This window comes from Curcuma longa, unplaced genomic scaffold, assembly GCF_044706935.1.
Source record: "Curcuma longa cultivar G26 ecotype Majalengka, Jawa Barat unplaced genomic scaffold, ITB_CL_G26_1.1 contig_21312, whole genome shotgun sequence".
Taxonomy (NCBI): domain Eukaryota; kingdom Viridiplantae; phylum Streptophyta; class Magnoliopsida; order Zingiberales; family Zingiberaceae; genus Curcuma; species Curcuma longa.
Genome location: NW_027431611.1, coordinates 1,438 through 28,726, shown reverse-complemented (window position 1 = coordinate 28,726; position 27,289 = coordinate 1,438). Strand labels below are relative to the sequence as shown.

Below are 27,289 nucleotides of genomic sequence, written 5' to 3'. Positions count from 1 at the left end.
TTTATTGTTCCTAATATTTAAACCCCCCAAAACATGCATTAGTTTAGTTCTTTTTATTTTTCTCACAACATATAAAATTTCGTTAGATTTGAAAATTACAAGCATTGTATTGGGTCCTTGAGAGACGATTCAGGTTAACATTATACTACATTATTGTTTGGAACTTGATAATTAATTGAAACCGTAGTGCGACGAAAACGGTTGTATCAGTAATCGATCAGGTGATCGATTACCAGCATGGTAATCGACCCCTTGATCGATTACCACTCGCGGTGAGGAAAAACATGGTAATCGATCAGTTGATCGATTACCAAGGTGTGTAATCGATCAACTGATCGATTACACCACTTATCATGGGTTCGAATGCCTGGTTTCTTCACGAATTCTTCCAAGGTGGACTTGAGGGTTCCAGAGGCTACAACAGGGACCTAGAGGAGGAATTGGTTTTGGCCTTCCGATGAGCTAAGGCTTCCCGTGTTCGCCCCGAACACACAACCGTAGTTCATCAATAATAACTCATACTACTAAAGAGTTATTATCGAACTACCGCACCAATCCCATATTACAATATGGGCTCCTTCTTACTATCAGTACATTAATCTCCCTGTGTTTAAGATATCGTATGTCCGTCAATTAAAATGAGTTACTGACAACTCGTATTTAATCGACATCTAATCCAAGAGTAGTACCACTCAACCTTATTATCATGCGGACAAGGTCCACCTGCAGGGTTTATATGATAATCCTTATGAGCTCCTCAAGGGGACATCATCAACCTAGATTATAAGACACAGATTCCTTCTATAATCAACAACACACCATGTACATAATACTACTTCCCAACTCATCGAGCCTTTTGATCTTATCGATCTAGACCTCACCCTTTGATAAATTAAAGAAGTACATATTAAGCACACGTGTTTGTTATTATATCGGGATTAAGAGCATGTACATCTATAGTAACAGAGGTTTAGTTCGATTATATAGTCAGTATAAATCGAACAATCCTCAGATGGTCCTGCTGAATACACACTAAGTGTACTAGTGTAATTCTATAGTCAAGACAGACTAAGTCCAAATTACACTACAACCACTCCGATGGTTTGTCCAATCCATCTTGGTTGTGAACACTATTTATAATCTATAAGGGACTGAAAATATGGTCTTCTGTGTGTGACTCCGCACACCATGTTAATCTACAGTATAGATTAAATGGACACTGTAAAATATTGACCAAATGTGATTCTCATTTCAGAATATTTATTTACATAGTTAGGATTCTAGTATACATCCCAACACCATGAGCATTGCATTCATATTCCACAAAGTCCACATTAATCTACGTCTTATATAGTTAATCGGTGGTAGTGCCATTTTTATCTAAATCACATTAACAACCAATGTCACCAATCTAATATAAAAATATATAAAATAAATATAACTGAGAATAGTCTAAGATTTGAGCTAAATTTTTATGTTACAAATACAATTGAGAATAGTCTAAGTAATACAAATACAACAAGCAAGGTCCAAAGAAACCTTAGAAATTTCAAAAGAATGGTAGCCTAGCAAGGTCCAAAATGTCATCACAAAATTTTACAAGGTCATCACAAAACCACTGAAATAAACTTGGTAGCCTAGCATGGTCTAAAATGTTTCAAACTCAACCTAGTCTAATTTTAGCACATATGAACTTAGCTGAGCAAAGTATATGTGGGTTACATATGAACTTGGAAATCTGTTGAATTTGGAAATATTGACGTGAAGAGAAAAAACTATCAATGAAACCCACATACCTAATATTGCGCTTCACCTGCAGATTCTTTAAACAAGTAGACTAAGAGAAATGAGGAGAAAAGAAGAAGAAGAAGAGGAGGAAGAAAAGGGGAAGGGGTGGAGGGAGGAGGTGGAGGAGCTCGGGCAGAGAAAAGAAGAAGAGGAGGAAGATGGGGGGAGCTTAGATGAATGGGGGAGAAGAAAAGGAGGCGGCCAAGAGGAAAGGAGGCTCCGGGTGGGGAAGAAGAAGAAAGAAATCGTGACCTAGGCGCGGGGTACTGCTGTCCACGGGAAACAACCTGCGCCGCGATCGGGAATGGGTTTAGCGATAACCGGGGGAGGGGTAGGTTATGAAATCAGGGATATCAAATCCTTATTTTGATTTCCATTCCCGTCTACCAAGCATTAAGAATGTGAATGAAATAGATTTCATTCTCATTCCCCTCTCCTAAACCCGTCTACCAAGCGCCTCCTGATAGTTCTAAAATCATAAGCAAAATTTAAAGGCTCCCTATCCCTATGATATATCCATCGGATTCACAATTTGAGTAAGAAAATTGTATATAATAATTTTGATTAAAATGTTATGTGAATATTTTAGAGAAGTTTGACATTCTTGAAAGGATTAGTGAGCTCTAAAGACTTTTTAGGACTTGTCAATTCTTTTAAATTCATCATGTGAAAACGAAAACTTTACTTTAGATCAAAATTTTAATTTTGATAAACCTTATGACGCTTAAGATGATAAATGAGTTTAGATGTAATGAATGAACAAATTTATCCTAAGAAACTCATGTTCTTGTTAGTGCTAAGTTGTTTTTAATCCAAACTACTTTGATTTAATTGAATATATGTAGCATTCATGTAAATATTTAAAACTTAGTTTACTAAAACAAATCATTAACGAAACCTTTTTTTGTTTTAATTCGAAGGTTTCGTTAATGTTCTTTTCTGTTCTCGTCTATTATGTTATGTAATTACGTGTAATTTTTTATTTTTAAAAATGCAGCCCTAATTTATAGTCGGCTCGAGTTATTAATGCACGTACTTCAATTATTATACCGCAAGATGAACTGATTTGATCAAAATTTTTTCTTCTCCATCAATGTTTCAGCATTCCTTCTGCCTCGGGGAGTTGCAGCCAGTTGACTCGATGTCCATGGGGTTTTTTATTTCACAATTTTTTTTTGTCAATGGGGATTCCCTGCAGGACCTCGTTCAGTCATTTTCTGTGGTAATCCTATCAAAATCTTATCGAAATCTCACACGTCGAACTTGTTGGAGTCAATCTTGTCTTAACGCCGTTAGTTAGAAGCGATCCTGGATAGGATCCGCTCCCGAAACATCGACGCCATCGGACGGCCGCAAATGTGGACCGTGGAACGTTGACGACTTCTGCGGCGAAAGCCGACGTTTTTCCGAAGCCGGTTCAGATAGCCAATGAAGCCGAACAATCCGGCCAATTCAATTAAGACCAGCGTTCGCCGAGAAGTTTGTCCGGTTCGGTTCGTTACGCCATTATTTTCGCGACATTCCCTCGTTATTTCTCGAATAAAATAAAATCTCCTTTTTTGACCATGGAGCAAAAATGAAGGAACAAAAAAACGAAGCACGAGAGAGCGGTCTCTGTGGAAATCGATTTGTCTCGCCTGCCTCTCTTCTGGCGCAGTTTCTTAGATTCCATTCTCCTTTTTCCTATTCTCTTGGATTCGCTTCTTTCTCTTCTCGGTGTCTATGTATTCCTGTTTCAGTTAGGGATTTGGAATTGCAAATTTGGTCTGTGTGGGGGCGTTTGATCTCGTGTGATTGACCCGGAGATATCAAGAGGGAAGGGGGAGGGGGGTGGCAGAGATGAAGTCTTCACTGAAGAAAATGCGGGGCTTTGCGTTCCGCAAGCACGACCATCACAAGCATAAGAGGGATGCCCATTTACCGGCGTACCAGGACGAGCTCCTCCAGGCCTCCCAGGTATGGCTCCTGCTCCATTTCTTTTCCCCTAAAAATGGGTTCCTATATGTTAATTCCTCTGCCTCACTAGGAAGTTTCAGTTAGGATTTCTAGGGAAGGGGCAATATTCAGGCGTTCTCCGTTTCTCATTGTGAAAAATGTTAATTAACAACAATAGCAATTGTCCTCTTGACCTTATCCTTGTTTCTTTTTATCTATGCCAATCTTTTGTTCGTTTTTCTGCAAACTGTTGGTTGGTTGGCACTTACAGCATAAATGAATGCCAGAGTATACTGAGATAGTTATGGTGAGATCGCATAACACCGTAGGCCAAACGATTTAGGAAACTGGCTAAGAGGTAGTTTTCTTTAAGACGTTTGATTTTTCTTCAGTTAAATAATGCGTAAACAGGTTGATTCACTTCTTTATTTTCAGTATCCATATGTTGGTTTTGTCCTAAAAAACTTATGCCTTCATTTTATAATTCTCGATCAACAACTATCTCAGTACTTGGTCAAACAACTATGTGCTGCTAAATTAACTCCATCATTAGAATTTAAACACTACGTGCTTCTGTTTTCCCCTCTAAATTATGAACGTGTGCCAAGAAACGGGCTCTTGTATATCCTTCCAACCGATAACTTTTATATATTAAATTTGGTACTTAATACTTGCAGGATATGGTTGATATGAAGGACTGCTATGAGAGCTTACTTTCTGCAGCAGCTGCTACTGTAAATAGTGCATATGGTATCTATTTCAATCTCTTTTTGTAGCCTGATGATTTTGGACTTTTAAAAAAAAACTTTATAGATAACCAGTATACAAAATTTAATTTTACCACAATAGTATTATTTATTGGAAGGAGTATTATTCTATGTCCAAGAATATGTTATAATTTTGGATAAACTTCAATTGAACAATATATCTATATTATTTGTATACTGTTTTAATTGATCAATCTCGCAAGGAACTTCGTAGAGTCGTTGGGGTGTCGTGATCTCACAGCGACCTACGTGGGGTCACCGCAATCCTGCATTAAAATTTTTTTTTATTATTTATTATGTAAATTAAAATTTTTATTTTAAATTAATATATTTTATATTTAAAAAATATCAAAATCATATTGACACGACATGATATGGTATGTATCGTTCTGGTTATAAATCAAAACTCTGATACGGCTTAAAATTTTAAACTATGCATTCTTGAATACTAGAAATACATTCTTACAGTGATTTATGCAAGATCACCTTCATTGTGCATTGAAACATGTAGAATGAAAGCACAATACTGGGATCAAAATTTGTTGATCTTTTGGACGTTTTGTTCACTATTAGTTACTATTACTTCATTTTTGTTTGACTCTAGTTGACTCAGGAATCAATTATTGATATTGTTCATTGACATTAAATGCTTTTATCCCTTGATGATCATAAATATGAGTCTATTGGGCATTCAACTGATTAATATAAGTTAAATTAGTTGATTGACCAGGAATGATTAATCAATAAAGGGGGACAAGTAAAAAATAGCAGTCCTAGGTTTCAAAGTCAACTTCACAACTGACTCCTTTCTCTTGAGCTGAAAACCCAAGATCAACACTTTTAATCCTCATTTCTCACCAGAGTTTTTGCTAAAACTCAAATACAAGCCTTATGGAATTTAGATAACACATTTTAACCCTAATAAAACTCAGTTTGAAAATTTTTGCCATGATCAAATACAATCCTCATTTCTCACCAGGAATGATTCCCAAGGACCATTCGAAGAAATGCCATGATCAAATGCACATATTAATTAGTACACAACGCTTCAAAACTTGAATCTTTAACGAATTTTGCTCAAATGTGATCAAAGTTATAAACTACTATAGGTTTCATAACGTAGTTTACTCCACCTAACAATTAATGTTGGCTTGTGCAAGAAGTTTTATAACAATTTGTAGGTGCACTGAGGATATTTATTTGGCTAGACTAAGATGTGTTGATTTTTCTTTTGCTCCTTCAAATCAGTCAGAGTAGGATGTGTTAATTTTCCTTTTTTTTTAATCTTCCAAGAGTTTCTAGAATGTAGAGAGTCACATAGTTTCATTCGTATGATTCCTCAATCATTATTTTCATGGTCACAAGCAAGGATTGAAATCTTGTGCCGTATCACCCGATACGCACGAAAAATTTTGTTCCGCCGTGGCATCGGCACCGGCACACGAATTCCGACCGGGAACGCCTCCGGAGGCTTCGCCCGGGCTCGGCGACGCCTCCGGAGGTCCCGCTCGGGGCCGGCGACGCTGCCGGAGGCCCCGCCTGGAACCGGTGACGCTGCCCGGGGCCGGCGACGCTCCACGCGGGCGCACCGATCGCGCGGAGCGCGATTTTTCCTTTTTTTGTTTTTAAAACTTAGGATTTTAATTAAGTTTTAATAATCAATTCCTAGCTATAGTTCAAAGTTATAATTCGGGATAATTTAAATAGACTTTATTAAAACCTATAAATTATCAAAAAAATTTTATTTTTTATTTTTAAATATTTAGATTAAATTTTTTATTTTAATTAATATATTTTATATTTTAAAAATACCGAAACTATACCGGCACGGTACGATACGATACCGAAACTGTATCGTTCCGGTCCGGGGCCGAAACTCCGGCAGGGCTCGATATTTTAAACCTTGGTCACAAGCGTCTATCCACCGACGTCTTTCTTTCTGCTGGTTAATTACTCTTAACAACGTACTATACAAAGTGGTTGTCAGGTACCCTTTGTGCTAGGGGACAAGCCAAAATCAACCTTTTCCATCTTTTGATAATGTATGCACCTTCTCCAATTGTTTATAATGTATGCCCTAGAGCATAGAATAAATGTCAATGTTGCATTGCATATCTTTTTAGGTCTATCATCTACTCTACAAGCCCCACTCAGGAGAAGTGCTTTATATGCCTTATAGCAACATCATTACTGCATCCTTCATATCGTTAGGCATAGATGCCACCTAGAAGATCCTCAACCCTTGTTCCCAAACTATGACCATATCAGAGTTTGGTAGCTTTCCTTTAGCAGGGATGACTATCAGAGATGGGGTGGTTGTATATAAGCAAGGAAGATGATCAACCAACGACGATGAGGAGGCAACATAGATGCCACCACCACAACTACTTAGTATTTTATCCAGACTAGCTCGCAATGAGGAGAGGTTAGATCTCAAGAATGTGATTTGATGAATTTTGATAATAGCAGGATGTGTTTAGAGAAAGGTAGGATGTAGGATGAGATCTATGAGATGTTGAGAAGGTGGAACCTATGACAACCCCTGTCACAAGATCAAATTAGGGGAGTACTAGATTGGTGTTATTGTATGCTTGACTATATCAGATTCGTGTTCAACTTGACTTAGTTGATGATGTTTGTTGACTCAACTTATATTATCGTTTATATATATTTGTATGCTCATTCGTTTTTGCCTTATATGATAAAATATAATGAATTTTGTGACTTGCTGATCTTATATAATTTCATAAATGGTCGAGTAATTTTATGATATGCTTTTATTATATGATAGTCGAAGAATGCATGATATTGAAATTTTGATGAATATGTATGGTAAAGTTTTATGATTTTGAAAACGGTATTAACTTTGAAAATAAAGTAAAATATTTTTAAAATTTATTTTTCCCTATAAATATTGAAAAGTTACAAGTGTGTAAAATATTAGAAATTTTTTATTATCCCATAGTTATTTATAGAAAAGTTACAAGTGTATGTAAAATATTAGAACTTTTTTATTATCTCATAACTATTAATAAATTTTTAAAGTCCATTGCACTTCGTTGTAGAGTAGGAACTAGCTACCTAATCAAAAAACAACAATAGTGTAGTGAGTCCACTATTGAGTAAAATACAATGACGACCTATTATCAATAATTTTTTTTTGGATTATATTCATATCTCTTGTCTTTAGGGGATCTTAAGGAGGAGTAGCCCCCACTATATTACTTTTATTTTCTTGAGGGGAGCTAAGAAGTTTTTTAACATTTTCTAACCATTTTTTTTTATATATAGCAAATGGGGAGAGATAAGAAATTAAAGTTAGAATATTTTTATCTTCCAGACTAAAGGGGATAAGATTAAGTTTCTTGCTTATTTAAATTAAAAGAGGAGAAACAAGAGATTTAGAAGGATGAGTCTAAATGTGACTTTCTCTAAATTATTATTATTTTCTAAATTTAAACTAGGTGTCAAACATCAAAAAGGGAAGATTTCGGTGTAATCATGCATCAAGTGGTCAATCTTGACCATATTATTTTAATGTGATTTTAATATGATTGATGAAGGTTTAAATTTAAATTTATATTATTGTACTCACGCCGTGTATAAGCATGCAAGAGCAGTATTTCTTGACACTAATATTGCAACTGCAATGGGAAACTTCGACGGAAGTCGGTGGAAATTCCAATGGGTTAAGGTTAACTAGACATTTAATAAAGGAAGTTCGAACCCGTCGATAGATAAAATCTTAATAGGTCAAGGTGGGCCGGATACGCGACAAATGAAGAAAGACCCAAAGGTGAGTTGGTAGATGTAAAGTCTTAGTATGCCGAGGATAACCGGATAACTATCATGGAAAAAGTCCAAAGGTAATCTCGTAGCATGCAAGATGTGAGAGGGTGACTTGTACTTTAGACTAGGTGTTCAAGGTCAAAGTTAAGAGACCAATCAACTGATGGTAATTTCTAATTAATTGATTCATATAATTGATCAACATTTATGAAGATTTTTTCTATTCCAAGATGATTTAAATTAAGATTATCCTAATTGTTAAATAGAATATGATTTGTAAAAGTTGAAGGTTATCATCTGGAGTCGACTAGTGAAATAATTATCAGAGGATTCAATGAAGGATAGACATGGATCTAGATTAGCTGATAGATGAGATGGGATAGATGGTAAAAAAAGAGATGATTGATCAGTCAACATATGACATAATCAGAATCCAAGGGAATATGTCATGTATCTATTTGGTTGACTCGACTCCTATTAGCAAAAAAGTTGAATTGACTGATGACACACTTCGGTTATCCTAATTGTTAAATTAAGATTATCGTAATCGTTAAATATGATATGATTTGAAAAAGTTGAAGGTTATCATCTGGAGTCGACTAGTGAAATAGTTATTAGAGGATTCAGTGAAGGATAGACTTTGATGCAGATTAGTTGTTAGATGGGATGGGATAGATGGCAAAAAAGAGACAATTGATGACATAGTTAACAAATGACATAATTGGAATCCAAGGGAATAGGTCATGTATCTATTTAGTTGAGTTGACTGCTATCAGCAGAAGAGTTGAATCTAATGACCCACTTCGGTCCGCATCCAAGTAAATTAAATGTGATTCAGAGGATGTGACAAAGTCTAATCCGAATTACTTGACTAACATGGAGATTGTGTCTATTGAAGTTGAAATAGTTGACTGCTGGCAATTGACAATCAACCGGAGGCAATAAAAGGATGAAACAATGCTCCAAGAAATAGTGGATTAATCGATTGATGAGAATGAATGAAACAGACGAGGATGAAACACTTGACTATTGGTGATATCCACATTCAACATACTTTCCACTATAATCAAGAAACCACAACTAGTACTCCACGTATAACAAGATTCAACAATATTCTACGACTCATTTTTTTCAACTTTCACAGTTTTACTAATCTAGTTGCTTTTCTCGTTTCAATTTTAAACTAAAGGCCTCTACCTTCAAACTTTATACTCATCATGTAGGTATTTATACTCTGTTGGAATTGGTTTTGTAAAAGGTTTTTTCACCTTCAAAATATTTTCAAAGAGAAAATATAATGGATTTTTGAGGAGCGATTCACCCTATGAGTCCATTGGCCGTGTTATAGGAACCGGAGGTTTTAAACCATAAAAATATTGTTTGTTTTTCTTTTTCTTATTGCACTAAAATTTTCTTGTTCATACAAATCTTTTAATTTAATACTTTCATTTTGCTAGCTTTTTTTTCAAAAACTATATTAACTATTTTGTACATTTTTTCAAGAACTTAAAAGCATTATTTTCGTTGAATTTTTCTAAATCTTAAAATATTTAATTGCTATTATATTTTTTTAAAAATTTGAAAATATTTAAATTTCCAACCTATTTTTTTAAAATATAAAAATATTTAATTTCCTCTGCATTTATTCAGATAACTTTGATAAAATTTAAAAATAGTTTTTGATTACACTATTTCCTCCCTTAAGTGTCTCTCTCGGTCTTATCATATAGTTGTGTCCTTTTTTGTTTTCTATTTAATATTAACATGTTATTCTACTTGGTATAAATTGAAGATTTTTCTTCAAATTTTGTAATTTAATATTGTTAAAGGTTGCAATATTACATGACATATGCATACATATTTCTCACATCGCGCACATTTATTTTGTTATTATTTGTAAATAGCACATGCATTTTCTTTGACAGGTGCTTTTTTCTAGCTTAAGTTCATTTGAATTGTTTCCAATGGATTTTTTTTCTTTTTTGATAGACTTGTTTCTAAAGACACATTGAAAAGTCTTGTTAGCAAACTGGTTGTGGATATTTGCATCACAATTACAAGAGAAAATGATAGAAGGAATAAATTCCCACACTTTTATATTGCTGAATGCTTGTAGGATGAATAGTTCTCCTTAGCCAACTTCATGAGATTTAACTTAAGGGCCTAAGTAAGAGCATAAGGAGGATTTGGGCAAAGCATACTTGCTTGTTTAACTTGTTTGTTGCTCAAGAAAACTATTAAAGAATGAGCATTTTGCTGTGTCATGCTTAGCTAAATAACTAGGTAAATTTTCATAGAGGCAAGCACTACTACAACACTATACAAGAGTGGTACCAACCGTTTCTCGTTTAAAAGATCACTATCATACGTGAGGGGTGACATGCTAATGCCTCCAAATAGAGAAAATTAAAAGGCATCCCTTTTTATTGGAATTGTCAAAAGGTGTCCTTTTTTCATTAATCATCAAAAGGGCACCCCTTTCCAATATTTTATCTCCTTATTTCAACGCTATTGTAGCAGTTACAGGGCATACCTACTACAACATAAAAAAATATTACTCTAACTTGATCAAATTTGCTACACATAGAGCATTGTTATATGAAAATACTTTTACCAATTTGATCAAAATTGATGAAATTTCATCAAAGTCCCTCTAACTTAATCAAAATCACTTAAATACTTTTTTAGCAATTGCAATCCATAACTGCTATACGTTGTGGTACCTATGGATCATAATTACTACAATGTGGAACAACTTATGGATTATAGCTGCTACAACGCATAACAACTACAAATTATAGTTGCTACAACAATATATTGGAGTGATTTTAATCAAGTTTGAACAATTTTCACTAAGTTGATAAAGCGTATTTTGATATAAAAGTATTTTGATCAAGCTAGAGCAACTTGACCAAAGTTGACTACTACACATTATAGCAGCTATGAATCATAAAGCGTATTTTGATATAAAAGTATTTTGATCAAGCTAGAGCAACTTGACCAAAGTTGACTACTACACATTATAGCAGCTATGAATCATAGCTACTACAACTTGTAGCAACTATGCCTCGTGCTATATGGCATTGGAGTAAAAGTATTCTCGGGATAAAATATAGGATAGGGTGTCCTTTTGATGATTAATGAAATGGGGTGTTCTTTTAATGATTGCAATAAAAGGGTGCCCTTTGATTTTTGCCCTTAAAAAAATAACTCTTGAATTTAAATGTGACCATTGGCACAAGTAGTCAAATGCTCTCTAACCTAGCATTTGGGCTAGCAAATAATAATAAGGTTTAAAATCTAGCTAAAGTTTTGGTCCTTGACTAGAATAAGATAATGCTACTATTGTACTAAGCTTAGTAGCATGTGTCAGAGGCATAATGGAGGAGAAGAGTTGGGAAACCATGTGAATGACACCATTGATGTTGATGTCACACGACCATGGGCACCCTTGCTCGACCTCACCAATCCTAGCGCAACCTTATTAATGCTATGGTCACCTCACACAACCTCGTCATCAAGTCATTGTGTTGTGATTATTGCAGACCTAGTCATAGCTTCATGCGAATGTCACCCGTCGTTGTAGCTTACTTTGTGTAAGCGTCATCTATCATCATGCTACAATCTCAAGGTTGTTCCATGTGTCAGTGAGTGGAATGACAAACTTTACCTATGTCGACTAATGTAAACTAAATTTCAATTCATGGTAATATCTAAACTATAGTTAGAGTCTATTATTTTTTACATATGCTATGATGATGAAGGATCTTGACAATTGTTCCCCACTTTCGCTTTTCTTAGTGTAATTATGCAATCTTCTAATTGTTTTTTCTTATGTCAATGTTGAGGTCTTGGAGAAAAAGTTCCTTTGACATGTGAGAAAAGAAGGGTGAATCTTTTTTAGTTATTTATTTCTTTCCAAATTTAAGGTCCATGAAAGTAATTTCATATTTCATCAATAACTACCACACTGCCATTTTATTGTCATCATTGTTGACTTTTATTAGACTCCAAAAGGAGTTGGCTGCATTCTTTTTGAAGTTTGTCCAGCATAAGGTCTCCAACCTCAGGAAGTCTTCTGTAATTTGGAAGATCTAGTGGTTTTTTATCTTCCAACAATTTTAGCCTTTGTAACATTTGTGAATTTGGAGACTTGGCACTCTTGATTCAGAAGTTCCCATGCTTAGATAAAGTAGTTTAGCTCCCTTTGTAAGAATATTTTTATTTATTCTATTTTTACAAAATTTTCAGAATGCTGCTATACATTTGTGTGATATTTTTCAGAGTTCTCTGAAGCCTTAAACGAATTGGGTGCTTGTCTTCTTGTCAAAACTGCACAAAATGATGATGAAGAAAGTGGTAAGTGCATCAAGGTTTTCTTTTCCTCTCATTTAATTTGGGATCCTAGTACCAACTCATATCAGATTAATTGTGAAATAAAATATGCTCTCTCTCTCTCTCTCTCTCTCTCTCTCTCTCTCAAAATGATGTTATCTTTGCTATAACTTATTAGTTCTTTTTAAAATTTAATGGATTTTTTTGCCAGGTGTGGTTATAGTATAACATTTCATAGTTGATATATATACATTCTGAAGGTCTTCTATGATTAACTAGAAACTAGATGGTTAGCTGATCTTGTTTGAAATCATTGTTTAAGTATCTTGCTGCTCATAATTTCCAACTGTTAAATTAATGTAGGGAGGGTACTGTTGATGCTTGGAAAAGCGCAGTTTGAACTTCAGAAACATGTTGATAGATATGTAAGTTCTGGGTTTTATGCTTTGGCAATTTCATTTACATTCTTTTCAATTGAACTGCAGCACGAATTAACCCTTTTACTCCCAGCGAATGCATATCCTAGAGACCATCACTACCCCATCGGAATCTCTTCTGAAGGAACTACAAATTGTAGAGGTTTGTTCTTTGTTTGAAAGAAGGCTTTTACATTCTAGAAATAGAACTGATGTGTTTATAATTCAGTCTAGTGTTATAGACTTGTGCTATTGTAACTACGCTAAACAAAGAGTTCACAGGACACAAAAAAAAAAACACCTACAAGGGTTGATACTTAAGTTAAAATCTTATAGAAAATCAAAATAATGTAATTTGTGGATCTAGTTGTCATATATATATGTGTATGTATGTGTGCCCAAACACACAACACATCTGTATGCACACACACGTGCCCATGTACCTGCACATACACATGCCCTAACTCTGCACGCTTGATGTGGATTTCTCTTTAAGTTATAGCATCAATAACACACATGTCCTAACCCTAAACACTGGATGTGGATTACTCTCAAATTGGAGCATGTATACTATCTACGTTTGGCTTGTTACAAGTAGAAAATGCATACTTAGATGTGAATGGAAGGATTACTCTTTAGTTGGAACCAAGGTTTAAAATATCGAGCCGTACCGGAATTTCGGTCCCGGACCGGAACGATACAGTTTCGGTACCGTATCGTACCATGCCGGTATAGTTTCGGTATTTTTAAAATATAAAATATATTAATTAAAATAAAAATTTTTAATCTAAATATTTAAAAATAAAATATAAATTTTTTTTGATAATTTATAGGTTGTAATAAAGCCTATTTAAATTATCTCGAATTATAATTTTAAACTATAGCTAGGAATTGATTATTAATCCTTAATTAAAACCTAAGTTTAAAAAAAAAAAAAGGAAAAAGTCGCGCGCCGCGCGATCGGTGCGCCCGTACGGAGCGTCGCCGGCCCCGGGCGGGGCCTCCGGCGGCGTCGCCGGCCCCGGGCGGGACCTCCGGCGGCGTCGCCGAGGCTTCGCGATGCCTCTGGAGGCGTTCTCCGGCCTGAATTCGTGTGCCGGTGCTATGCCGGTGCCGGTGCCGCGGCGGAACGAAATTTTTCATGCGTATCGGGCGATACGGCACGAGATTTCAATCCCTGGTTGGAACATCAACAATATTTATGTTTTGCTTGTTATGAAAACTAGATAATGCAGACTCAGATATGGTGAATGGAATGCAACACAAATAAATTACTCCCATCAGAAGGGAAATAAAACTTAAGGAGTTTGTAAAGGGGAAATATTTCCCAATTAGAGTCCCTGAGAATAGCCTTTCACTATTTTATATATGTTATTAACAATGGTGAGTTAATTCTTGCAAATATTTTCATATCTAGGGCTACTAGTGGTGTGATTAATAAATTTGTTAATAAAATTAATAATCTTTTTAGTGCAGTTAAAATTTAATTCTATTTAAAATTATTTAAAGTTGTCCAAGTCTTTAAATTTTATAATGTTAAACTTTTTAAAAAGTTGTTTACTTTGTATCACATTTTCATTAAGATAATTAGAGTTTTATCAGAAAGTGTTATATTTTATGAACAATAAATTATGCTACCAATCTATAAAAGGGGTTAGTAGATATTGGATAAGTTTTGAGAAAATATAATTTTTAATTTCTTTTTTTTTTTGAGTAAAACTTGATAATTTTCTTCTGGATGAGGATTGCTTTTTTATTTGTTTGCTGCGTTGCATCAATTGATATGAGAATCAAATTCTTAATTTGGTGTTTAATACTTTCCAACTCATTTTTCTTATTATTGTTTTCTTGTTCTCACCACTTCTCATCACATCGATGATCTATTTCGTGTAAAATTTTCATCGGTAGAGATTCGTATCAACTCAATAACGTTGTTCTTACTTAAAAATCATTGTCGTAATTAATTTTCATTAATTTCTTCACATTCCCTATTTGGGTCACATATCATTTATTTCCATCAATTTTTATGATGATCTTTGTATTTGCCTACTTCTTTAGTTATTATTTTCTACGTTTCAATTTGTTTCCTTAAATTTATTGTGTTGCTTAATTTATAATTCTCATTACTTGTTGAACCTCCAAATTGTGACTATGATCAAAAACCCCACAATCGGAATGATAAATATTAGGTGTGAATTTGGGAAAAATAATAAAAAACCCTCTGATCTAGAGTGAAATACCTAGAATGATTTAAAGTTTATGTTGATGGCATGATTACTAAGTTGGTAATGGACATGAGCTGCTAGCATACAATTGACATATTACATGTAGCTCAATAATCACTTAGGCATTATCCATGGTGGGACTATCAATCAATCACAGATGAAGGAGATTACTTTCAAGACACCCAAACCTCGACCTAGGTCTAAACATAAACTTAGATTCGAAAGTAGACTAAAAATAAATATTATCCACATGGTTAAACTAGATGCCTCTAGTTTTGATGGTTTTTGGACTCACTATAATATGACCCAAATTGAACGAGCATGGTTTGCAAAATTCAAACTCATAGGTTTGGCGAAGAAATTTTGACAGAATATCCAAGATCAATACATATAGGGGTGAAATGTATTATAAGTAGAAAATATATTGCAATAAATTTTAGAAACCAATAGTACACTATGTGAATCAATTTAGAACAATCAAATATGAACGTAAATTGAATATCTAAGCAACAACAACAACAATAAAGCCTTATCCCACTAGGGTAAATTGAATATCTAAACAAATTTAAAAATTTACAAATGTGTTGTACCCTAAAATTAGACATAAGAAAATCTTGATTAACTTCATTAATGGATTGAGATATGAGATTTAAAGACAAATACAATTTTTTACCCCCATGTCAATCGAAGAGGCCACCTGGAAGGCTAAAGAAATTGATCAATTTATGTAAATTGCTACCTTACGACCTTCATGATCAATTGATTGCACTCCTACTTATAGGTCGTCACTATAATCAAGTAAATCCACTAGGTCTACCCACCTTGTCTCTATAATACAAGTAGAGATGAGCACAAGCCTTGGAAAAATAGAAAAATCTTAACATTCAGTGTTTGGATTATTACAATTAAAATCATGTGGCATCCAAGTGTCCGCATACAGTCTTAGCCTTGGAATAAAAATGCATACTTTCTAATCCTAGGTAGTCCACTTGACAAACACCATGAAACTAAGGAAATTGAAGAACAAACCATAGGACTTAATGCAGTGCCTTGTATCCTTTTAATACCCACTTTAGATGACACATGTAAACGTATTAGCATCTTCCACACATGCAAAATGTAGGAGTAACTGTTGTAAAATCATGATCAACAATGGGAGCTATATGAACGTAGTTTCCACATAGACCCTTTTTAGGATTCAAGCCATCCTAAAATCACACTTGAACCCGTATGAGGTGGTGTGGATAGATTAGATCTATATAAAGGTGTTTAGTTATTATAGAGATGGGCCTACATAAGATAGAAGATAACATATGGTGTGACGTTCTTCATATGATTGTGACTCATGTCATCCTTAGCCGACCACCCTAGCTTTATGATCTCTTTGTCACTCACTATAGACAAGAAAACCCAATAACCAAAATATTTGATTGTATCCGACCTAGCCTAGCAAGCCATAGTTCACACCTATGCCAACAACCAAACCAATTGAACCTTCGACACAAGCTCTCCACTTGCTCATAGTCTTAACTTCAAAAAGAAGAAAATAAATTAAGAGTGATGGTAGCATTAATAACCCAAAATCTCACACTTTGTTCTGAAGATTCACTAAAACACCTTTCCCATAAAGTCAAAGAGATGTTAAATGAGTTCCAAGATATAATTAATGAAAAATTACCTAATAAACTCCTACTTATGTGAATGATCCAACACTATGTTGATCTTCCACCTATACTCATGATCCAACAAGTCACAATTGCCCAACCTATCACATTATCATCTAAATATTTTAGAGCTTGTTAAGCTATATAGGCAAGTCTAAGAAGCCTTACAAAACATGTTTTATTAGAGAAAGCATGTTCGTGTGTTGTCTTGTCTTATTGGTCTGCCCAAAAGGATAACTCCTGAGAATGTGTGTAGATAGTCATATAATCAACAAGATTATGATTAAGTATTGATTTTTCATACCAAGACTTGATGACATGCTTTATGGCAAGAGTCTATTGGTTCCCTAAGATTGTCTTGCATAGTAGACATCAGGATTAACGATGAATGTAAAATTGCCTTTAAGACACAATAATGACAGAATGAGTTGTTAGTCATGCCCTTTGGACTTCCGAATACCAAGTCTTAAAGCTTTTTATACGAAAATTCCTTGTTTATTTTGATGACATTCTAGTTTGTAGCATGACATGTGATGATCACCTGAAAGCATATTTGCCTCGTATTAGAGACCTTTAGGATAGAAAAACTATTTGCCAACCTGAAAAGTGTTCTTTTTTATAACCCAAATTCTTGTCCTTGGTTTATAATTTCTGCATATGCCATTTTGATAGATCTACAAAAGATTAGAGTAATCTAAGAATGACCCGAGCTGTGTACCCTTCAAGAGGCTCAAAGCTTTCATGGCTTTATGACCTTCTCATTGCTTTATTAATTATTTTAGTGCCACCATGGCTCCTGTGACAAACTGCCTAAAAGGGGGAGATTTAATGGAGTAAATCTACCTCGCCGACCTTTAAGGAGATTAAGGAAAGGATGACTTAGGGTACTGTTCATAGAAGATCTTAACCTCTTTAAACCATTCGCCACCCAATTGCATTTGGTAAAAAGGTAAATGAGATTTGACAACATTATTCCAAATATAACAGAGTTTTATATTATTATTTAAGCACTGAGACATTGACGTTATTATTTAGTACCTTATGAGTTCATTTTCTATCCAGATCAGAAAGCATTAATTTCATTTAATCTCAAAATAAATTAATATGATAGGTGAGTTGAGTTTTTACAAGAGTAAACTTTTGTTCTAAAATATTGTTTTATCATGGACAACTAGTAGTTGTATTGTCACCACATTGCACATCGATTCGATTGCCTTAAAGATGAATATATTACTGTCTTTACTTTAAAATAATTTATTGAGATGTCCAAAATGAAAATTTTCGTGATTTGATAGAATTTGTGAAAGGCAAACATCTATACATCCCTAGGACTTCACTTAGTGACTTTCTTATTTGGGAATTACACACCATTGACCTAGTTGGACATTTTAAAAAGGATAAAATGATTGCCCTTGTGCTTGATTGATTTAGTAGCATTCACTGCGATGAGACATTGCATGGATCAAATTAGAATGCCACACAAGTCAAACAATAAAGACAACTAAGAAACATTGGATTGTATGTGCCATTACCCATATCTCATAAACCTTGGAAATGTATTAATATAAACTTTATCTTAGGATTAACTTGCACAAATAAAAGTCATGACTCGATTTTAGAGTAGTAGATAGAATTCCTAAATATTTTATTCCATGCAATAAAACAAATGATGTATCATAAATAGCTAGATTGTTTTTTAGGAAAATCGTTCGATTGTACGAGCTATCTATGTATATTGTGTTAGATGGGACCTAAAGTGTGTTAGCTATTTTTTGAAAACTATGAAATTATTTGATATCTAACTTAAATTATCTTTCGCCTTTCATTTGCAAGCTGATGGTCAAATTGAGGTTTAATTGTATTTTAGAAAATTTGTTAAGGTGTTTAGTGGTCATTGTCCATTCGAAATTGCGAATGAGTTGAAAACTCATCAATCTATTTAACTTGATTCCCTTACCTACAATTTCTCATTTTTCTAAGTCAGCTAAGAGTTTTATTGAGTACATTAGAGAGATGCACAAGAGAGAGATCCATGACAAAATCTGGAGGAAAATCATATTGTGTAATAAAACTTATAAAATTTAAGCTGGTGCACATTGTAAACTTAAGGAGTTCATTGTAGGTGACTATATTCTTGGTTGCATTCATGTAAAATGCCTTTCTAAAAATTGCTTCAAAAAGATTCATGCTTGCTGCTCTCGTTCATTTCAAATTGTGAGAAAAATTAAAACTAATGCACGTGTCGTTGGCTTACTAACTAATTTAAACATAGTTCAATTTTTAATATTGAGAACTCATTGCTATATCTAAGAACATTCGAACCTTATATGATGGAGACAATGCCATTTCCGACACTCCCATTTGTGACAACCTTGTCATCAAATGGAGAGCATTATGAACTATCAAATAGTGATCTCTTCGGATGGAAGCACTCATAGATACGTAATTCCTTACAAAGGACTTTTAGAGAATGATAACATGTGGATCATTAAAGTTGAACTTAAAAACCTCTCCCCCAAGCTTTTGGAAGAAATGGATCAACAATGTGTTGGAGAGGCTTCGCCACCTTGCACTAATGTGCTAAGTCGACACCCTTGATTTGTTATTTCCATCTTCCCACTTGACAGAATCCAATTCTCTTTGGTTAGGGAGAATAACACTCATAAATTTAATTTTATTTAAAATTGTCCAAGTTGTTATGTTTTATAATTTATTGATTTTTAAAAAAGTTATTTTTTAAAAAAAGTGTGTTAGGTTTTGTTAGGATAATTGGTGTTCTATCAAATCTACGAAAAGGGATTAAGATCCCATATATTAGACATTTTGGAGATATTATAATTTTTAATTTTCTTTTCTCTGAATGAGAATCATATATTTATCCGTTTGTTGTGCTACATCACTTATTATATTGCACTTTCTCTCTAATGAATTGACCAACATTCCTAATATTCATTTCTCTAATAAAATACAATATTTTAACTATTTTCATTGCATCTTTATTGTCAATATGATTATCCAGTATCTTTTGAACACCCGAAGATACCTAAAGGATATCTTTGAAATCAATCGTGATAGTTTAGAAGTGATTAAGACATGCCACCCATATAAATAGCTATTATCATATGTTCATATCTTATAGTAGGAGGCATATGTCCATATCTTATAGTAGGAGCATAATTTAAAATCTCATGTCATTTTGCCTTATATAGGTGAAACATTTCGTTCTGCCCGCGCGGATCAGCACAAGTATAGCCATGCCTTCGGTGCCATGCGCCTCGAGGCCCCGTGAACATGTTACACGGGTTTCCTGGTGACGCATTTGGATGTGTTGCGTTGGCTTGAAGGCCGTTAGTGACATGTCTGAATCCATAGCGTTGGCCTAGATGTCGTCACGGACGGGTTGAGTGGGCTTGCAATCACTGGCGGTGCGGATAGGTGGGGGCCGAGGGCAAATGGTCGAAGATTTTAATTAAATAATTTATGTTAATAATTTTAATCAACTTCTAGCTATGATTAAAGCCTAATAAAATTATTCTATTAATTTAATATATATTTTAATTTTTGTAATAATATTTAGATTAAATTTTTTATTTTTAATTAATATATTTAATATTTAAAAAATATTAAAACTATATTGGCCCGACATGATACTGTACCAAAACTGTATTATTTCGGTCTAGGATCGAAATCTCGACACAATTCCAGATTTTAAATCACAAGTAGCAGAGATAGTAATGAGAGATGCTAATAAATCTAGTATTAATTGATTACTATAACAAAGCCAATAGTTATGCATCCATGCACTTTTCCACGATGGATGAGAAAACATAATTCTTTCCATTAAATTTCTTTGTTGTGATAATTATGCGTCTTAAAATAGAAGGAATAGTTTGACATTTAAGAATGTAGTCGACACAATGAAATAGACACATAATTGGGACAACTAGGAGATAAGGACATTGATCTAGAAAGGAGCATTGAAAACAAAGGAAGTCCACCAGGAAAGATATAGTTGAAAGGGAGTGTCACTGATGTTAGGGAAGTAGTGGATGTGGCTTTGCTAGATTTAGGAAATAGAAAGGTGGTTTGCAGCCACATGTGAGGAAAGAGATGGCTTTAGAAGAAAGCATGAGACACCAAGAGGTCATGAGGTTGCATCACATTTAAAGAAAATGTGGATGGCTTCATTTGAGGTGGAAGGGCAAGATGATGCGGAGGTTGTGATGGCGTATTGCATCTGGAAAAGATGCAAACCAGCAAATAGTAATCTAGAAAAGATGACAAATTGTGGTCGTCTAGAGAAGGTGAAGTGGGCTAAGAGCACCTTACACAGAGAGAAGAGCCTCTAGGGATGATTAGCATGAAAGGGAAAATATATCCAAGTAATGTTACCTAAGTAGCCCCTCACTAACTTTATATACCTTATTAATAAAGGTGCAATTGCGATTAAGTCCTTTAGGTTACACATTCACATGAGTAGTCCACAATAAAATTAATGATGAATGCGATTAATGTTTGTCGACCGTAGATCAACACACAACTAAGTATGTCTTTGACCTCAGATTGACATTAAATAGATATATTAAAGAGTAACTCAAGAGCTAATCTTTTTGGACTTTTCCCTAAAGCAACTCAATGTTTCCTATAGATTAATATTGACCTCGTTGGTGCAATGTTATCTATATAGGAAACGCTTCGATTAATCCACTAGTCTTCACTGTTTTAATTACATTCTCATGCATATTTTTAATTGTTTCAATATATGCTACACTAACATTGTTTTTCTATCATTTTTTATATTCTGTCATAAACTTTTTCTAGGTAAATGAATATTATATGTAAGTTTTATCTTTTTCGATATTTTTCAATTAGTTGTCTGAGAAGATGTATAACTTCTATTGTTGACTATTCAAGAATAAATCTAAATTGACTTTTTGGTTACCTTGGTCTCCGTAATTTTTTTCTATCACTCTTTCCCAAAGTCTTATGACTTAATGCCGTTATAATTCACATGATTTTATATGTCTTCATTATTTTTATATGGAGAGACTAAAGTATTTACCCTCTACTGATCAAATATTTTCTTCATTTTCAATATCAAGTTGAATAACTTTGTAAGTTATTTAATACCTACTTCCTTAAACACTTCTATACCTTTATTGGAATATTATTTGGTATAACCGTTTTTATTTTACATACCATTTAACATCTGTTCTACTTCTAAATTTGAAATTCTTTGATAAAAAAATTAAATTTTTATACTCTTCTGACCTATTTAAATTACCTAAGTGAAGTTGATCACCTAAACTTCCATTAAAAAGTTGATGAAAATATTTATTTTATCGCTCTTTTATTTTTTCACGTTTCAGTAGTATCCTATTAGATTCATCTTTAATGTATTTTATTTGGGTAAAATTTTTTAAGATTTTTCTTGCTTTAGTTATTCTATAAATGTCCCTCTTCCCTCCTTTTATATCAAACTGTTGATACAAACATTCAAAAGTTTCATTCTTGTCTTCACTCATGGCTTTCTTGACCTCTTTCTTAGTCATTGCATATTTTTTTAAAGTTTTCTTGGTTGTTACAAGTGTATAGTAATTTGTAGGTTCATGTTTCCGACACTTTCGCTTGTATTTCCTCATTTCACTATCAAGATTCTTTATGTATCAAATATGCTCTTGGCTATCATTTTCAAATTTAATGTCATCTGATCCCATGTCGTATTTGAATCACTATGTATTTCTCTTAATACTTGTCCTTCTAGCTTTTCTTTAAAGTTACTTTACTTCTTATTTTTTAATTTCCGCTACTTAATCGTAGGAGCTATACACATTTTTCTTCTATTGATATTATGTTTAAGGTGTGTATTTAACACTACTAATCTATATTGGGTGATTAAGTTTCTCCAAGGTGACTTTGTAATCTTTATAAAATTTTCTATCTCTCTTCTTTCTTGACTATAAAAAAAAGTCAATTTACGACTTATTATTCTCAATTTTGAACATGATCAAGTATTCTTCTCTTTTCTTGAAAAATATATTAGCTATTATAAGTTTATATACTATCACCAAATTTAATATATATATATATATATATATATATATATATTTCTTGATCCAAAATCATGGTCCCCACGCACCCTATCATATTCTTCATTTCTTACTCCTATATGACCATTTAAATCTCTTCTAATTAAAATCATCTTGGTGGTGGGAATTTTTTATATCTAGATCTTCCTAAAATTTATGTTTAGCATCTTTATCTTTTTCTACTTAAGGTGAATATATATTAATTATGTTAATAGTTTCTTTTGCTACCACTATTTTAAGAGCTATAATTCTATTTTCTTTCATAATGACTCCTACTATTTATCCCTTAATAAACTATATAGAACAATGTCTATTCTATTTCTTGTTTTACTATTGATTATATACCATAATTTAAAACTTGAGCTCTTTATTGCTCTTACCTTCTCTAGTCATTTTATTACTTGTACACACATAATATTAATTCTTATCTTAATCATCATCATATTTACTACCTTTATTGTTTTGCAGTGAGTGTTCCTACTTCTATGTTTCAAATCTAAAACAATTATTATACCTATAATTTTTTTATCCAATCTAGATTTTTATATATTTAACATTATACCTAAGTTCTCATGAAGATGTTGCGATCCTTATCAGATGTTACATTAGGACCCTATAATGCATTGCTTTTGGGAAACACTCTAACATTAACACAATAGTTCGATGAATCTATGTATAATATTTGCCTATGTTATATGTCGGTTGACAGCCTAACCCAACCCTCCTCTTTTATCTAGGCTTGGATTAGTTATGACGGGGTTTATTCGCCATGGGCAGAGTTCATTATTATTCTAAACCCTCAATTCAAAAATTAATTTCTTTTATATTAATATTGAATAACCACAGAGATGAATTTGGATCAACTTATTTATTCGTTATGATCCTTCGGTCAGTTTTATTAGGTCCAAGTCTTGTAAAAACAAACACAATGTTAAGGTCCTGTCGAGTCCATAGTCCTTCATATCTACGATTTGGTTCATCCAATTACAAGAGAGATGAACCTAACCAAAAATATGAACCTTACCTACCCAAAGAAAAATCCTTCTAGTAATATTACCCACTTCCCCTACTTTCCTTTACATTTTTACCACCTGGATGTAAGTACCAAAAGTCGATAAACCTCTGTGGCAAGAAAGAAGAGGTAAAGAGGCTGTGGATGAGGTTGGATGGAGGCAATAGGCTTTAGACCCAATAGATTTGGTGAAGTTTTTAGGGTAGCTGTTGATCATAGGCATTGACTGAAGAGTATGACTGTACAAGATGATGATGAGGCTTCTGCTAGGATTAGTTCCTCCTGTCGACGGAGTCTCGGTAAATGCAGAAGAATGGCAACAACATTGCTCCTCTTCTCATACTTGATTTCTTCGACAAAGAGAATAACAGGAGGCGGATTGGCACTAGGAACTCGCATTCATTGCTAAATAGATAGATGGATCTGGATGACTGGGGCGATGGTAGGAGAGGCATTTGAGAAGGTGTGCATCCAAAGGTTTAGAGTAAAAAATCACTCAGGAGAGGATGTGTTCCATAGAAAGAAATATCACTTCCATCAATTGGAAGATTACAGGTGAAAAAGGAGGTTGCATGATAGGCCTTCATTGGAGTCACGAGGGGAGGCCACTATCATCAAATTGAAATTGATGGAACACCCCTTAGGGAAATTCTTTTAAAGCTCTAACCCAAGCTCTGATAACATGTTAAATTTGGAGAAAGATAATTTGTGTTGCTTGTATTTTCAAAGAGATATTTACACACTATTTATAGATTCAACCCATAAATCCTAGACCAAAACACTTGATGTGGGATTAAACCCACTACACCAGTAATTCTAGAAATCTAATACTATTAACAAGATAAATAGACAGCAAACCTTCATTCAAATTATGAAGAGATAGATTGGTAGAAGTTTTTAGCAAACAGAGTTCTAGAAAACACTGTCATTTAGGTATCCTAGCCTTTATTCCCTGTTTTTTTCATCCTTCAAAGATTAAAAAATCAGTTGGGCTTTGACATTCTTATATTATCTGCAATTCCTCGTCAAGTATGCATGGAATTTTTTTCTTCTGTTTTTCAAGATTAGGTTACTTCTACATTTAAAATTCTAACATGTTTATTTGCTAATACAGGAGATGAAACGTCAGTGTGATGAGAAAAGGTGCAATGCTAATGCAGTTTACTGTTATATTAATTCTTCTGTGCTTTTATGACTCAAATTTGAATGCTTTCTGCAGAGATTTCTGTAATGACATGATAGCTGCACAAAGAGAAAAAGAAACATCAAAAAATCCTAAAGGTGAAAGTTTTACTTTAGAGCAGTTGCGAGAAGCTCAAGAAGATTACCATGAGGAGGCAACTCTTTTCGTCTTCCGCTTGAAATCACTAAAGCAAGGTCAATCTCGGAGTCTTTTAACACAGGCTGCTCGGCATCATGCGGCACAGGTAGTTTTCATAGATAAAATTCTCATTTTCTAACTGGAAAACTCATACTGTTTCCTTTTGAATCAGCTAAATTTCTTTAGAAAAGGGGTTGAGTCTCTTGAGGTGGTAGAGTCACATGTTAAACTCATTGCTGAACAACAGCATATTGAGTATCAATTTATTAACCTCGAGGATGATGACACGGAGGAGGAGGTGGATGATGCTGTTGGCTATGATGATGAAGTGAGTTCTGAATATGGACAAAATGAACAAGAAGCTGCTTCTGTAGCTAGAAACTTGATGGAGGTGAGATCTTCTGCTACTTTCAAGATTTTTAAAATAGTACCTCTCCACCTGTTGTCAATTACTCTGAGTTGCTTTGAACTTCTAAGAATCAGTTCTCCATCCACCTGTTGGCAATTACCCTGTGTTGCTTTGAACTACTAAGAATCAGTTCTCCGTTTGAGTGTTTATATAGGTTCACATATGCACAGATGCAGTACTTCCTCTTATTTTTCTTTTAACATTTTGCATAGAAATCGTTCTGTACTGATTGGTGACCTGATCTTATCACTTCTTCTAAACAACTAGAAAATATCTGAACATGGGAGTTCAGTTGCTCTTAGTGTGGAACACCAAGAAGACATAATTTGCTGTATGAGTTAGTTTGCATATCCAGTATTCTGAAGGACTCAGTAAAAATTTAGTAATTGGGCAATGTTGACACATGATCAATTCTACTGTTCTAAAAAGCTGTCTAGGTAACTGCCTAGGAGAAATGAAAGGGGGCTGCTTCACACAGTGATTAAGTAGTCCCTTTAGCAGGCTGTTCAACAAACAACTCTGCCTAGGCAACCCATATGCCGAACCCCACCACATTCCTCCATCGCTTTTATATGTTTATCTAATTGTGTTATATGTTTTCTTCATTTCTATGTGAAATATGATGTTTTTTTTATTGTTATGTATTTACTTACTAATTTTCACTTTTTATTTGTGATTGTAAAGTCATTTTGATTGTCTAATACACTTATGATAATGTGCGTAATATATTTGTTGTTATCTTGTACAACTAGTTGGACATTTAGCCACATGTATCACGTACACTGAATCAAACTTTGGGCCAACAAATATACGAAAAAATCAAGCTGAATGCATTTAAAATCAATAAAAAGAAATATTTTCATACAATAGGGTGCTTGTTGAGATATATATGTGCAGGGATTAAAATTTCGAATCGTATCGCGCGATACTGATAAAAAATCTCATTCTGTCGATGGATCGGCACCGACATAGGAATTCCGGATGGGAGATGCCACAGGAGGCGTCCCCCGGCCTCGGCAACGCCACGGGAGGCATCGCCCGACCTCGGCGACACCACTGGAGGCGTCGCCCGAGCCCGGCGATGCTAACGGAGGCGTCGCACGGGCCCGACGGTGCTTGCACACGGGTCGTGCGCGTCCACAGTGGTCGCAATTTTTGTTTCGGTTTTAAAATTTAGGGTTTAATCAGATTTTAATAATTAATTCCTAGCTATAGTTGGAGATAATTTAAATAGACTTTATTAAAATCAATAAAATTATCTTATTATTTTTAAAAAATATTATATTCTTTATTTTAAATATTTAAATTAAAATTTTTATTTTAATTAATATATTTTATATTTTAAAAATATCGAAACTATACTAGCATGGTACGTTATGGTACCGAAACTGTATCGTTCTGATTTGGGACTGAAACTTCGACACGGCTCGATATTTTAAACCTTGTATATGTATGCCCAAAGTTTTAAGCCAACCTGTGCCGGTCGGCACGAGTGAAATTTATCATTTCGCTTGTCGATCTACATCGACATCACGACCT

At 34.1% G+C, this 27,289-nt stretch overlaps 1 protein-coding gene across 1 annotated transcript; it reads left to right on the top strand.

Moving 5' to 3' along the window:
• Positions 1 to 3,380: 3,380 nt before the first annotated feature.
• On the top strand, positions 3,381 to 25,732 carry LOC141817633 (uncharacterized protein At2g33490-like; the record flags this gene model as incomplete). The annotated part of the gene is made up of 8 exons (XM_074705278.1): positions 3,381 to 3,744; positions 4,401 to 4,473; positions 12,564 to 12,638; positions 12,978 to 13,039; positions 13,125 to 13,193; positions 25,135 to 25,163; positions 25,240 to 25,447; positions 25,514 to 25,732. Coding segments are annotated over exons 1-8 (852 nt in total), but the record flags the coding sequence as incomplete, so codon positions are not given.
• Positions 25,733 to 27,289: the final 1,557 nt, after the last annotated feature.